At 37.4% G+C, this 15263-nt stretch overlaps 1 protein-coding gene across 1 annotated transcript in view; it reads left to right on the plus strand.

Moving 5' to 3' along the window:
* Positions 1 to 15263, plus strand: part of LOC127452731 (threonylcarbamoyladenosine tRNA methylthiotransferase-like) — a 560218-nt gene that overhangs the window by 217516 nt on the left and 327439 nt on the right. The window contains exon 7 of the mRNA XM_051718387.1: positions 11830 to 11950. Coding sequence (XP_051574347.1) covers positions 11830 to 11950 — 121 coding nt within the window. The remainder of the gene's footprint in view (positions 1 to 11829; positions 11951 to 15263) is intronic.

A 15263-nucleotide genomic window follows, 5' to 3' on the forward strand; every position in this document is an offset into this window, starting at 1 on the left:
ATCAAGTTTATACTACTACTACTAATAATAATAATGGTCAACAACATATCAGACTGAAATGTGGAATAATGTGTAATTTAACATTATAGTAAAAATGTAAAACCTAGTTGAGTTTGTTTTGTTTTTTACGTTGATTATTGTCAAGTTCCAAATAATGGGAAAGCTATATAAGAGGAAGTATTTAATTCACTAACTAGATTATCAGAAAATAGGCATTACAATATGGTTATTTAATATGGAAACCAATTGTTATTGTTTAAAAAAAAAAAAAAAAAAAAAATCTATGTTATGATAGACAGTATATCGTTATCGTGATGTAAGATTTTGGTCATATCGCCCACCCCTAGTTATGTCATATAATTTCTCACCTTGGCTAATTTCCTTGGCTCTTTATTTTTAAGACTGTTTTCCTCATATTTTTTCTTATTACAATGGCGCCACCAGATGATGGCAACACAAGGCTATTTTGATGTGATTCTGAAATGAGAAGCTTCTCACTGAAGGCATGCGAGACTGCAATAGTGGCTGCTTTTGCCAGTGTGCTGGATACATCGCGTTGTAGTTGCGGATAAGTACTCCACAAGCTTTGGGAAAGATAAACCTCTGTAGCAGCAAAGCACAGTTATCACTGGTATGGTGTCCCACTGTGCACTTGTGGCGTCAACTAAAGGGGTTGCTACACTGGAATTATGTTGGTAACGCATAACTAGAAGTTAATTTGCCTGGAGTGGCAGCCCCACCACTAAAAGGACAATATACACTCACTGAGCACTTTCAGGTACACCTGTACACCTACTTATTCATCCGATTATCTAACCAGCCAATTGTGTTGCAGCAGTGCAATGCATAAAATCATGCAGATACGGGTCAGGAACTTCAGTCAATGTTCACATCACCATCAGAATGGGGGAAAAAAAAATATCTCAGTGATTTCGACATTGGCATTATTGTTGGTGCCAGATGGGCTGGTTTGAATATTATTTAACTGCTGATCTCCTGTGATTTTCACGCAACAGTCTCTAGAGTTCACTCAGAATGGTGCCCAAAAAACATCCAGTGAGCGGCAGTTCTGCTGACGGACTGGTTGTAGATGACAAAGGCTACGGTAACTCGGATAACCCCTCTGAACTATTGTAGTGAGCAGAATAGCATCTCAGAATGCACAACTTGTCAAACCATGAGTTTGATGCGCTACAACAGTAGAAGACCACGTCGGGTTCCACTTCTGTCAGCCAAGAACAGAAAGCTCAACAAGCACACATTTTTGCAGTAAATGTGTTTTTAGAAAAAAAATATGAGGTGCACAATTCTGCTTTTAAACCCTCTGGGGTTTTAAGTCTAGATCACCTAATTAAATGACCATATTTTGATATTGACCATGTTCACTCCTTTGCACAAAAGGTCAGTTCCTTGCTTTCATTGAAGCACACAAGATGCTTAACATTCTTATTATGCTGGATAACATTGATCATAAAGTTCTGCTTAACTTTGAGTCCATGCAAGCTTGAATGCACGTTGTCATAGTACTGACATACTGTACTACAAAGAAATTCTGAAATTTCATTTTCATTTAAACATTTCACTCAATTTGTTACACTGATGATATCATTTGTGATTAAACAAATTGAATGAAATTAGAAAAAAAAAAAAAAACACAAAAAAAAAACATGCAACAATCTTTACTCAGAATTTTGGATATAGATAAGGTATTCACACTTCTCTTATGCATCCATGGCACACAGGAACCTGTCAACAGTCATGGAGTTCAAACTGAAAGGCAGGTGCAGCCTTGGGAGAAAAACACTCCCACAATTCTGATAATTATTTGTTTGAAAATCTCTGGCTGTCTGGCAGACATTCATCACAGCTCGAGCTGTCTCATTCTTTTGTCATCCCTCTAGTGGTTTGTGGCTTAACGGTCCAAAAAAAAAAAAAAAAAAGAAAAAATCATAATTGCCATGCTTTGCTGTCTGGCTACAGCTCTCATCCTTCTACTGCCTTAAGGCGCTCGGTCTCTGAAGATTTTTTTCTTTTTCTTTTAAATTTTTCCTTTTTCTCCTTCATTAATTTCTAGGCTGCAGGTACAAAGCCTAGAATTGCTCTGATAGTTTGAAACAGCACAAAGACATGACAGGTTGAGAGACTTGTGCACTTCCACTTATAAAACAGATAGTTATGGCCTCTGATTGGATGAGCCACATTTAAAGTCAATAAATTAATATTTGTGACCATTCGGGCTGGGTAAAAATATTGATTATCTGATTTATCACAATCTTCATTTGAACAATCCCAATATTGATTCTTAAAATCACAAGATCAGTCTTTTACGCTCTGCACAACCTTCTACAGTAAATTATTTGCATAAGCAAAAACATTTTGCAATAGTAGACTAAAAATGTCTGTGATTAGCCACTGGCTGGGAAATTTTCAGATTTCACTCACCAGTGATTGAGTAGTTTAGTGGCGAAGAAGTTCAGCATCAAGATCCTCTGTAATGTGTATCCAAAGTCGAGATCCATTTGCCATTTAATAGTGTCACTTTTAATTCCCTTTTTGTTCTTTACAGTCAGTTGTTGATCAAAACAACAAACATAGAAACATTTAATTCTAATCAAAACATTGCATGGATGCGTTGTGACTCTTTAAGACACATTTTTAAAAGTTGAATTATGTTTAACACCAAAACAAAAATGGGTCACATTCATGAAATTTTCTAGTAATTTGCACATAAAATGGACCTTCCTGAAAATGTTCCTCAATTCACAAACACTTTGTACCCACCAAATTTGTTACTTAAATGTATGTTAGTGAATTCCAAACATTCATAAATGGATAACAAATATCATAATCCACACCCATGAAAATGCCCTATGAGGAAGGCACCAGACTCACTAGTAAATGAGAATAGGGATATGTGAAACAGTAATAAAAGGGGTTTAAAATGAAGTCATTCAAATGTTGATTTGGCAAACTCGCTGGTGTGGTCACAAAGAAAGTGAGGAACTTAATGTATTGCATGTTCTGGCTGCCATCGGAGGTTCTTTTGTGAATCGAATAGTCCAAGAGGTCATTAAACATTGATTTACGTGAAGCTTTAGTGTATTAAATACAAAAAACAAAAAATCTCTTCATGCCAGCAGGAGGAAGTCCATCACCGTTAACCTTCTGGTGTAGTCAAGCACATCGCCAGCATCATTGGTGAAACTTCTCGGGTAAATTATTATTGTAACACTGATATACTTCCATTGCAACTGCAAGAGTCTTCAGAGAAATAAATAAAATTCCTGAAGGTCTTTGACCAAAATGCTGTAAGCTAATAAAGATTTGAAAGCCATGACCGTGTGCTAGGCTTTATTAATTTTTTCCGCTATAATGTTTACACACCTGCCCGTGATATGTTTGTTAATTTATTGCACGGATCTCTGGAATACTCTATTCTGATTGGTCAGTGGCGCCATCCAGCGGCCAGATATTGCTCTGTAACAACCGCACATCTGGGGATTTAGACGTATCAGACCGCTCATCCGGGTTCTGCGAGCAGTCTCTCCTGCTTCTTGGATCACTGTGCGATCTCAGCAAGTAATCTAATAAAATAATTTAAACTCAAATCAGTGTTTCATGTGCATTTATTTATTTATTTGGAAAGTAGTCTTGTAATAGGCTGAATAATGAGTCAAACGGTCATTTTTACAAAGTGTACACATCAGCATGACTCAAATGCAAACTGGAGGTGGTTTTCAGCTGGTTAGAAATTTCTTCTCACATAATTACATAATTTCAACTCAAATTTTTCATGTCCATTTATTTATTTATTTGGCAAGTAATCTTGTAATAGGCTGAATATTGAGGAGTCAGATGGTCAAGTTTACAAAGTAAAACCAATAGAACTCTGACACAAACTAGAGGTTGATTCCAGCTATTCAGTGATTTTATTTCTTCTCAAATTACATAATTTCAACGCAAATCAATATTTTATGTCCATGTATAGATTTAGTAGCAGTGCAATAAGAGGGATAATGTGCAGTCAGCCATTTTGTTATCGCAAAATAAACCCCTTCAGGGTTGATCATCCCAAAGTCCTGATCACACTGTCGGGTTTATTGTGCGATAACATCTGGCTGACTGTACATTATCCCTTACTTTCAGGTTTAACAGCATTAAGAAGACCATGCATTGATAACTGAAATGTGATCTGATAAATGTGATTTATTAATAAATATACTGACTTATGAGACCTAAATTATAGAGTTAATATCAAATTAAGAAGCTGTCCAACCAGTCACTTTAGAGGGCATTCATTTTTTTTTTGAGAAAATCAAACAAACTGCTTTTTTACTTTTCACCCCTTGCTAAGCACTTAAGCTGAAGAAAAAAAAAAAAAAAAAAACAATATAAATTAATGAAGCAGAGTTGAGAATAAATTAAGAAATAAATGCAAGCATCAACTAAATGTTCAAATTATGTGGTTTAAAAGAGAACATCATACCTCTTTTATTTGTCATTTTCAAGATTAATTTTACTCATTTAATTATTAGTTAATTTTTTCATAACTTATTTAATTTAATTTGTCAAAATGTAGTCATGCAAGTTTGTCATTGTCAGAAAGAACAGAAAACGTTTGGATGTCTTCCGCATCTTTTACGCGTGGTCGGGAGCAGGCGTACATTTTGTTTGTACAATCTAACATTTTGAAAATACAAAAACTTTCATGAATCCATAAATCTACGTCAGAACCGCTTCACGGACGATTTACGCTATGTGTGAGGCCCACTGTACATAGCGGAATGCTCTAAAAACAGTACTTGATGTGACAACAGCCAAAGATTTCCAGGTGCACCTGCCCGTGATATGTTTTGTTAATGGCTGTAGCGGCAGTGCTTTAAAGAGGATGATATTAATGGCACAAGAAAAAAACAATCTAGACAAATTAGTTGACCTCACTAATCAACTACTCAATTCTTGGATGACTAGTTGACCATCTTGACCCATCCCCAGCCCTAACGGACATCTAAGAAACCAAGTGAAAAGATCAGAGGACATCTTGGATATGCAAGCATGCACACACGTTCAGAAACACGACCATTCTAACTGCAAGTGTATGCGTGTGTTTGTAATCAGGCCTACAGCTGTAGATATTATAGAGGTCACTCATGGCTCCTGCACACGGACCAACGCAATAACCGGTGGTCATAAATCTGTGGAACATACAGTATATCCAGATGATACCAGAGCCACCGGCACAGGGTCTTAGGAGTAAAAGACTAAATCTGCCGGGCCCATCGCTGCAGCACAGACCTGGAGCTGTTCACCAGCGAGACCAAGAATAAGTTATCTGAGCCCCCCATGTTTGTGTACCAGTACTGACCTTGAACATTCACTGCAAGACAGCCTCGGACAACAGGGAACTGCAGGGATAGAATGTCAGGAGCTGGTCTTATTTGATTTGTCATCGGGCACTTTTTTTGCTGCTGTAGATCTCTCATTCTCTCACCCTTTATTGTAATTGTTGTTCCGTGGAGTTGTATCTCAGCATCATTACAGTGCTATATTAGCATCTGATTTCTGTGTGTTTGTCCTGGAGCAGAATGATCAGGGAAATTAATCCAACATGTAATGACACTTGAATAGAGGCTTGTTCTGCTCTGTCAGGATTTTTTATGTAGGTTGTATTTCTTTCAAACTTTTTCACACTTTTTCACATTTTATTTCACACTTTCTTTTGCTCTTTTGCACTTTCACACTTTCTTTATTTCACTCTTTCACACTTTCTTTCACACTTTCACACTTTCATACTTTTCGTACTTTGTCTTTCGTACTTTAGTACTTTCTATCTTTTGTACTTTTTGTTTGTTCTTTTTTCTTTTAGTTCTTCCTTGTCATACTTTCATACTTTTTGTTCTTTATTTTTTTTCATATTGTATTACTCTTAGTTCTTTTTCTTTCCTTTTTTCTCACTTTTCTTTTTTCTTTTTATATTCTATTAGTTTGTACTTTCTTTCATGCTTTATTTCGTTTTCCTTTCTTTCCTAATCATACTGTACTTTCTGAAAGTCTTTTCCTTTCTTTCATACTTTATTTTTTAAAACAAATTTATGACTTTTGGTGCAAGAAACCTTGACAATGTATATGTGGGCTTCAGGGGAAAAAAGTTCCTTTGTGTGCATCACAGTGTGAATCTTCACTGCAGCATTTATTACAGCATGACTTTACCTCAGCAAGTACACTTCCACACACACATACCCAGTTCTTTTGTTCCTTTGACTAATTACAACAGACAGCTACACAATGCCCTCCACACTAAAGATAAATCAAGAGACTTCAAAATAACCTTGTGTCTAGAAGTTTGAAATTTCACTCTTGTTCTGGGTCTCTCTTTGGCTAATCAAAGTTATGAAGGTGAAACCCTTTTCCACCTCCCACTGTGTGAAATAGGATAAAAAGCAGACAAAAAGAGCTGCTCTCTTGGCCGGAGGCTGACCAGAACCTTTGCCTGTCCACTTGATCAAACTAGAGCACTATGAAAGAGGGAAAAAAAAAAAAAAAAAAACATGTCACCCCCCACAGTGAAAGCCCATAGCTGTTGGAGAGGGAAATATAGAGAGCGTAAAAATGAGGAAAAATCTTTTAAAGAAGGACCAGATTCACATCAGTGCCCCTCAGCAGTCAAATTAGCTGCTGAGGGAAGCCTAGTGTTGTTTTGGTCTTGGAACATTTGCTGCACATGTCTGCTTTTAAAGGTGTGTTGCCTTGAGCTCTTTTCAAAGAAAGTAGCTGCAACAATTTTAGGCTACTTTTAATGTACTTTTTGAATGTGCTGGTCACACTTTCCAAAACCAAGCGAGCTGCCTTTTCAGGCACATTTCAGATGAAATGATGGTGTCAAAATTTTGGCAGCAACTCGAATCATCTAGACTGACGTTGTAATTGAGCAGCCTATTTCAAGATGCATTTGGTCCAGTGATTGGTACTTCAGTTTTATCAGTGTTGCATCTTGGAAAACAGTGAATTTTCATCTGGTGTAAAAGTATAGAGCTGTCCTATGATGTTACAGTGAAATGTAATGCAGTGCTTCCTGATATCATCACCTAAAGGCAGCCTTTGCAAGGAGAACAACAATGGGCCTAATACGGAGCCTTGTGGCACACCATACTTTAGCATTGTTAGGTCAGATAGCAGTTAATTTACACAAAAATATTGTTGCCTGTGAAGAGTGTTCTAATTACATAATTTCCTTTTTAGTTAGCTGCCTTAAGGCATCTTTACACAGTCACATTAAGGCTGCTCTGTGCCTGCTCAGAATTCTGTTTAATGACACAGTAGTGCATAAAAGCCAGACTAATTATGCCTGCTCTGACCCACTTCAGCCCCTGGTATCAAAGGCGGTTCTTTGTGCTTTGTTTCAATGTGAATGAACTGCTGCAGCAGTGCAGCCATAAACTTGTTGTCATGACAGATCACATATTTCATAATTTAGTTTCATATTTTTAAAGTATAACTTCAGATGTTTGTTCATTTAATATTTTTGTATCAATAATTTTATATTTAAAACATTAATCACATAACATTATTTATGCAACTGTAATTGCGGTGTATACAACTAAATGCCACTTCAGATGCAGCTTCTGTGCCACCTTTGCAGTGTAAATATGGTATTAGATGACAGCTGCCTATACAGGGATTAGACAAATGCTGTTGCTTGATTTTGGAATAGGGCTATGGATTTGAGGGGGTGGACTGAGTACTGCTGCGAGGTGGGATTGTCCTAATTTGAAGTCTGCAGGTCCGCTTTGTCACAGAAGCAGAAAATGAGAGACCTTTAGTCGTTATTGCCCTCGTAAATGTCGTCTTAATGTGTCCTTCTCTGCACAGTTAATCACTGCACAGCTAATGCACTGGAAGCTGCTTTCATGTAACTGAATGAGGTAGTTCTTGCATACCACCACTTCTCAGAGTCTCCTGGTACAATGTAATGTCTTTTATTTATTGTAAGTCAGTGATTCGATGAGGTCTACCAATCACTTTTATCTGACCCTCCGATTGATTTTGATAACTCGTTAAACATCCAAGTGCGCTCTGCGCAAGTTCCAGTTCTGGACAGGAGCGGGCATATAAGCTTGTCTGGGCATAGTTCAGTTACACTGATCTCCAAAACATGAACCAGCAACTTTTAGATGAGTACATTTTATCATGTTTTATTCAATCAAACTGTGAACTGACGTTACTGTGAGAACAGACACTCTTCTACAGAAAAGACTGACATAGGGCTGATATCAGAGTAAGAGAATAGGTGTGTATAGGGTGAGCGGGGTATAAATAAACTGAATTCCCAATTAAATTTTCTCATATTGTAACATTATATAGTTTGTGATTTCTTCCAAGACCTGGTTAACTTACTCAATATAGCATTTATCCCTCCTGCACTATTGGTTTTCTGCCCATGTTTCTTGAACTAATGTTGCTGCCCATAAGGAGTGGTTCAGTTCAGTCACTGGTTAGGACGCTGCTTATATAGTAAATAAGCAATTAGACAGTTCACTAGGTTTTTGAACAGCTAATATGTATCTGAAGATGTTTTTTATTTTTTTTTTTCCCATAACTTGGTGGGAAGTTTTGGGAATTTAGGGAAACACATTCTAAAATTGACTTACTGAGAACTTGTTTCTGACCTCTTTTTTTTTTCTTTCCTAAATTTAACTCGGGGTTCTGTTTGGCTCTTGTGAGAGGATGCGTCTTTCCCTTTGACATAATTTTCCTCCTGTTCAGTTTCCCAGAGGATCGAGCCAAACATGTGCACAGAACCTCTATATCTGTGACTTTTTCCACGGAGCCAGTGATTCAGAAAATTACATGTTATGCCTCTGATCTTTTCTCTTTTTTTTTTTTTTTTTTTATACAAGCGATTATTTGCATGTAGATGGTTGTATGAATAATTTAGCAGATTTGATTACACATATGTCTGGATGCAAAAAAAAATCAAGTGATGGAATTAAATCTCGCCTATGATGTGTGCAGGTGAATGGGATAGCCGAATGAACCTTTGACACGATGAGAGGCATTAGCTGGCTTGTTATCAGATTCATCTCTACAGCTTCTTTATTAAAAAAAACAATGGTGCAAAAGTCCATTTATTATAGTTCTCTGCAGGTCTCTTTGTCATCCGTTATATATATATCTCTCTCTCGCCATTTTTCCATGACCCTGATTTGTAAAGTCTAATGTTTTGTAGATCTGATAGGATTTTATGGATTAAAATGGTTTGTCTTGTTAAATTTATAAAGCAAAGGAGGTCAGGCACTGCATTGCTATCACTCTGTTTCAGAATGGTAATAAAAGTATTACCTCCTCAGGTCAGCTCCAGTAAACATGTTTATGGAGACTGGCCAACAATGGCACACTAATTCTTAGAAGTCAATATAGATTGCAACTCAACACTTTCCATTTGGAGAGACCCAACATGACTTTTTGGTACATATTTACTCTTGAATGAGCAGACATTCTGCTAAACAAATATAAGTGGTGACACTGTTTGAGGTAGGTCTTAAAGGGATAGTTCACCCCAAAAAATAAGATTGTCATTTACTCACCCTAATGTTGATACAAATCGACTTTTTTCTTACTTCAGACACAAATGAGATGCTTAGCAAAATATCCAGTCTGCTCTTTTTATAGTGATTGGGGGTGGGGGGGGGTATCATGCTGCAAAGACAAAATAAATAGTTAAAAAAAAGGCACAATAAAAGAATCAGAAAGGTAGAGTTTCCATATGATACTTAAACACTTAAAACATTATACTTAAAAGTCCTATGGAGACATATGATAGCTTTTGGATGAAGTATTTTTTAAAGTTGGGAAACTACTAAATTGAAGTCCATGTGAACTACTTTGACAAACAGATTTTTCTTTGGTGTGTTGAGGTATTTCCTACTGCAACAGTCTGAGCAGGATATTTCTAATGGCTTGTTCCCTTTTATATAATAGCAAACACACTTTAGTTACATCGCAGCCCGACATAGCCACACACATACTCCTTTACCGCCGTTCTGCTTCTTGTGGCAGACCCGGTGTTCAGCTGGGGAAACTGAGAAGTGATCTCAATACCAATTCAAACCACTTTTCCACTGACTTGATGAATCTGAATGATGATCTAACTGATCATGTTACTACTTAACCAGGCCATAAACAAACCCCCATCACAATAATCTCTATCCATAAATGGCCTATATCTCTATACTCCACTCCACCAACAATGGGTGTGTGTTGAGCGTACTGGTGCACTATGGCTGCCGTTGCATCATCCAGGTGGATGCTGCACACTAGTGGTGGTTGAGGAGAGTCCCATCTACACAATGTAAAGCGCTTTGAGTGTAGTGTCAGAAAAAGTGCTATTTAAGTCATCCGTCTGCCTGTCCATCCCTCCCTCCCACGAGAGCATCAAAGGGCTGATAGGCGATAACGGTCATTTTGAACTCACATTTTTAGTCATTCTTATTGGAAATTCTGTTTGGAACAATCCTGTGGCATATAGTGTGCTCCCTGCGAAGGTATAATCAGTGCCGGTTACACAGTAACCCAGACAAGTGTGCTGCCAGATTTAGGGGAAAGGTACGTTCTTGTTCTTGAAAGCATTTGATTGGGCCAAGTTTCTCTGCCGCTTTTGTGACATCATGAATGTGCCTTGGTCGTTTTAGCCAGAAGAGAGAGACTGGACATTTTAAATGCGTATGTCTGCTGAAAGAGAATTTTGTCAGTGTTTAGAAGTATACAAACAAATTGATCATCTTAAAGCTAATAGACAAGTAACAAAACTATTTTAAACTTAATAGGGTCATGAGGAGATTTCAAGACGTGTTTGTTGATGTGCACTTGATCCATAGTCCTCTGGTGCACTGAATATTATTGTGAAGATGTTCAGATAAGTATGATTGAGCTTTTAATGAGCATATCACCTCCTTTCTCTGATTGTTTGGTTTTCATCCATGTTTTTAGAATATTTAAGCAAAAACAATGGTCTGGCCCTCTCAAGGCCTTTCAAAATTGCTACTACCCACCAATCAATATTTTCTCATAATGCTTTTGTGCAGCAATTCCCTTTAGGCATAAGCATTTTGGCTACATGTCAAAGATCTTATTTTATTTTACATCTAATAATGAGCCATCAGCTGCACTAAAGTGAATACCTAAATATTGTACTGTGAATAATGGGTGTTGACTCGGATACAATAATGCTTCAGTGTGTCCTGGTGGTTGGGTTTTGGATGCTGTTTCTGTGAGAATGCGCAATCCTCTGCATTCTCATTGTCTTAACTTTTTTCTCATTGTTGCTATTGCCACCTGAGGCTTCTCTTTGAATCTCATGGAGTTAATTTCGGTGGAATTGTGTTTTGTTTTAAAATCGAGGTCTGTATGCAGTGGGAACATCTGGAGGGGTTCAGGTCAGGCTTTCTCATTGTTCCTTTCATCTAAAATATGAATGAAGCAGGATGCATTCACAGTCACCTCTCAATATCTGCTCCGTCCGTACCTCCATATGCTCTCGGTTCAATCGGTATGCAACAGACAGCACTCACGCTTACAGCTGAATTGCGATGCTGCTATTCTGGGGGAATAACACCACATGGTCAATCTCTTGTGGCCTAAAGCTAATGCAAGATTATATTGGAACTGAACAAAATCCTTTTTTCTGTCTTCTATTTGGCACCAATCTTTATTCATCCATTCGCCCATCCATTTGAATTGCTCGCAGTCTAATAATTCTGTCCTTTTTCAGTGGTTTCTGTGTGGTTCTACTTTGAAAGTGCAATGACAGGTGTGTTTGTGTTTGGTTTGAAGGTCACTCTGTGCGTCTGCTGGGTCAGAAGAAGGAGAAAGGCAAGCGTTTGGGAGGAGCACGCTTGGATTTGCCAAAGATTAGGAAGAACCCACTGATTGAAATCATTTCCATCAATACTGGGTAAGCTGTTTGCACTACAAACACACTCACAAAATATTCAGGGAGTCGCCAGAGAATTCAGTTTCTGGCTGACCGCTCGCATTGACGTGTTTTGATGTGGCCACAATCATGGTTTTTCCTAAATGATTCAAACCCTGATGGGCTTCTCAATGTATATTTGATACATTTTTGTGTTCCTATATTTGCTTTATAGATTTACAGCTTAAGTAGCAAGCCATCTGTCCGTTATAATTCAGAGATAATGTATATCCTACTCTTTCTTCAGAGATATATTTGGGTACAGTTTGGTTTACATTGGTTGTACCCCACTAATGAAATTATTTCTAGCACTTATAGACGGTGAAAGTACCATGTTTTCTTCATAACACCCTGATACATCACACAATTGACTTCAGTTGTTGAGCAAAACTGTGCTAAAGAGTCAATATTCAATTTTGATCACTTTATAAAACTTAACACACATATTCAAAGAAACCTTAATCTTGAAAAGTATTGAATCGTTTGGAGATAATTAGTCATTTCTCATATTGTGACATTTTGTGTCATGTTGAAAAAAAAAAAAAAGGAACAGACCATTTAATAGAAATTGCATCAAATTTGCAAGTTGTGACAGTTGTATCCAAATAGACTGACTCCATACACCTGCTAAACTATGTGAGGATATACTATATGCATTAGGCACTGGATTTTCAGAATATACTGATACACTATATAAAACTGAAGCAAATGCCAATACATTCCCAATAGGTTCCAAAGAGCAAATTAATTGAAACAAATGAGGTTTGAGATGACCAAGAACCAAATGGCTTTTCAAACAGTTTCAGAGTCCCTATATGTAGGTGAACCTTCTCGAAAGAAAAACATCTCTGGAGCAATCCATCAATCAGGTCTTTACAGTAGAGTGGCTAATCAGGAGGAGTTGCTAATAGGCACGTTACAGTCTGCCTCACGTTCATCAAATGCCATTTAAATGGCTCTTGTAGCATGAGGTAAATACTCTCTGGTCTGAGGTGATGATTGAACAATGTGATCTCCCGTAGTGCCAGATCTGGGGGAAAAAAAACAAAAAAACAGGTACTGTTCTGCACTTGACAATCCAAACAACGCTCAGGTGATTTCAGGATCATTTTTTCATGTTTTTAACTGACCGGGCCAAAGTCTGGTCACGATCTGTGTGAATTACAGATCAGAAATACTCCAGAAATGAAATTTGTTATTGTTTACTCACACTAATTTTGTTCCTAACCATGACTTTCTATCTTCCATTGAACTCAAAATGAGAAATTGAGAAGAATACCAAGCTGTTTTCTTCTGTACTAATAAAGTGTTTGACCAGGGGCTGTCAAGCCTCCAATAAGGAAAAAAAAAAAAAAAGCACCATAGCATTGGTCTATATGACTCATGCACTATGTTCCAAGTCTTCTGAAGCCATTAAGTAGTTTTGTGTGAGGAACAACCTAAAATGTAAGTTGTAATTAAATGGAAGTCTTGCTTTATAGCTGTGATTCCCATTCATTTGCACTCTATGCAAAAGAACAACTTAATTTAAGGAACAACTTATAAGTTCATGTTCTCCCCCTACCAGTTTTGCCACAATCTAGTTCAGAGGGAAAAATGTAATTCAGTTTATTTTCAGTACAGAACCAAACTTTTTGATAAGGTCAGCAATGATGCAGACATCAAATAAGCATTTATGAAATCGAAAGTCTTAACTGTCCACATTATTTGCCCTTAAAAGGATGAATCCTTCATCTCACACAAAGAAACCCTTGCACACATACGTGGTTGCACAGACACACTCAAATCTGAAACTTGAGAGCAGTATGATGCATCCTCTGCAAAACACTGACCTCTGAAGTGAGAACTGAAGAGACCTTTAAATAGATTGCAATTCCAGATTCACAGATTTTATGTGGGTTGCCTCTGTAGAGAGTACATTTTAATTTAATCTGTAAGACACAATACATTTTATTAGTGGTGTTTAAAGCAAGCATCACTCTTACTGTTGCTCATACTAAGAGGAAGGAACCCGGGCCAAATGAAAGGACCAAAATATTTCAGAGACAAAGTTGTGTGTTCTTTGACTTGGGCCAGTAAGCAACCTAAAGCAATCTCCCTAGCAACCACACAGAACACCCTTTAACAGCTTCGCAATATTTTTAAATGTACTCTTTACAATCCCTAAAACACCCTAGCACTCACATTTTCTTCAAGAATATTTTATTGCATGTTAAACTGTACTGTATGTTGTGTTGTGTTTTGATGTGCTGTTTTTGTATGTTTTTTTTTTTTTTTTTTTTGTTTGTTGATTTGTTTTTGTTTGTTTGTTTTTTTGTGTGTTTTTGTTTTGCTTTGCTTTGCTTTGTTTTGGGGTTTCCGGATTTCCGGGTTTTGTATGTTGTTTGAAAAAGATACAGGTGCATAATTATATTTTGAATAATAGAAAACATTGTGCGGGGATGGAAATGGTAATTTTTCTATGTTGCACTCTGGGGCTTCACAGTTTTTCTTGTAGGGATCCATTATCTTTTTATATATTACCTAGCTCTCTTTTTCTTTGTATCTCTCTCCCCTCCCATGCTATTATGCTTAGCGTGACCCCCAGCATGTCTTTTGAAAACAATTTTACTCCGCTAGTCCAGATCAGAGTGTCATACTCCATGTTTCTGATGAGTGTCTCTTAGTGTTGTGCTGTGTGTGTTTGTGTTCTGCTTATATGCAGTAACGGCCGTGATGGCAGCAGTGGTGCTGATGTGCTGTTGAGAGTATAAAGTGGTCAGTGAGCTATTTCACCCAATTTAGCACTCTGCTGCTCAGAGATTGCACTCTGAATCTGGCCCCCATGGTCAGAGGGGTGCCGTCTCTGGGGCTCACCCAGACCAGACCTGCTACACTTACCCTAAATATATAGAATCAGAATGTCCAGTTAAAGACTGTTAAGTAGCAATAAAACCACAATATTCAAACCATTTCTAAGCATAATGTAAAATAAAAAGTGATTTTATATAATTTTACCAGCCACTATAGTGCTCTATTCATATTAACAGAAAAATTAACACCTTAAAAGATTCTTTAAAGAAAAAATAGATAATAACATCAAACAGACACATCTTTTTTAAAGAACCCATTTCAACACCAACATGGTGACTATACAAGTAAAACAAGCCCAGTTGGATATGGCAGTGGTGTGCAAAGGGTAAGTGTAGCAGGTCTGGTCTGGGTGAGCCCCAGAGACGGCACCCCTCTGACCATGGGGGCCAGAATCAGAGTGCAATCTCTGAGCAGCAGAGATTTTATATATATATATATATAT

Source organism: Myxocyprinus asiaticus, chromosome 15 (assembly GCF_019703515.2).
Source record: "Myxocyprinus asiaticus isolate MX2 ecotype Aquarium Trade chromosome 15, UBuf_Myxa_2, whole genome shotgun sequence".
Classification (NCBI taxonomy): Eukaryota; Metazoa; Chordata; class Actinopteri; order Cypriniformes; family Catostomidae; genus Myxocyprinus; species Myxocyprinus asiaticus.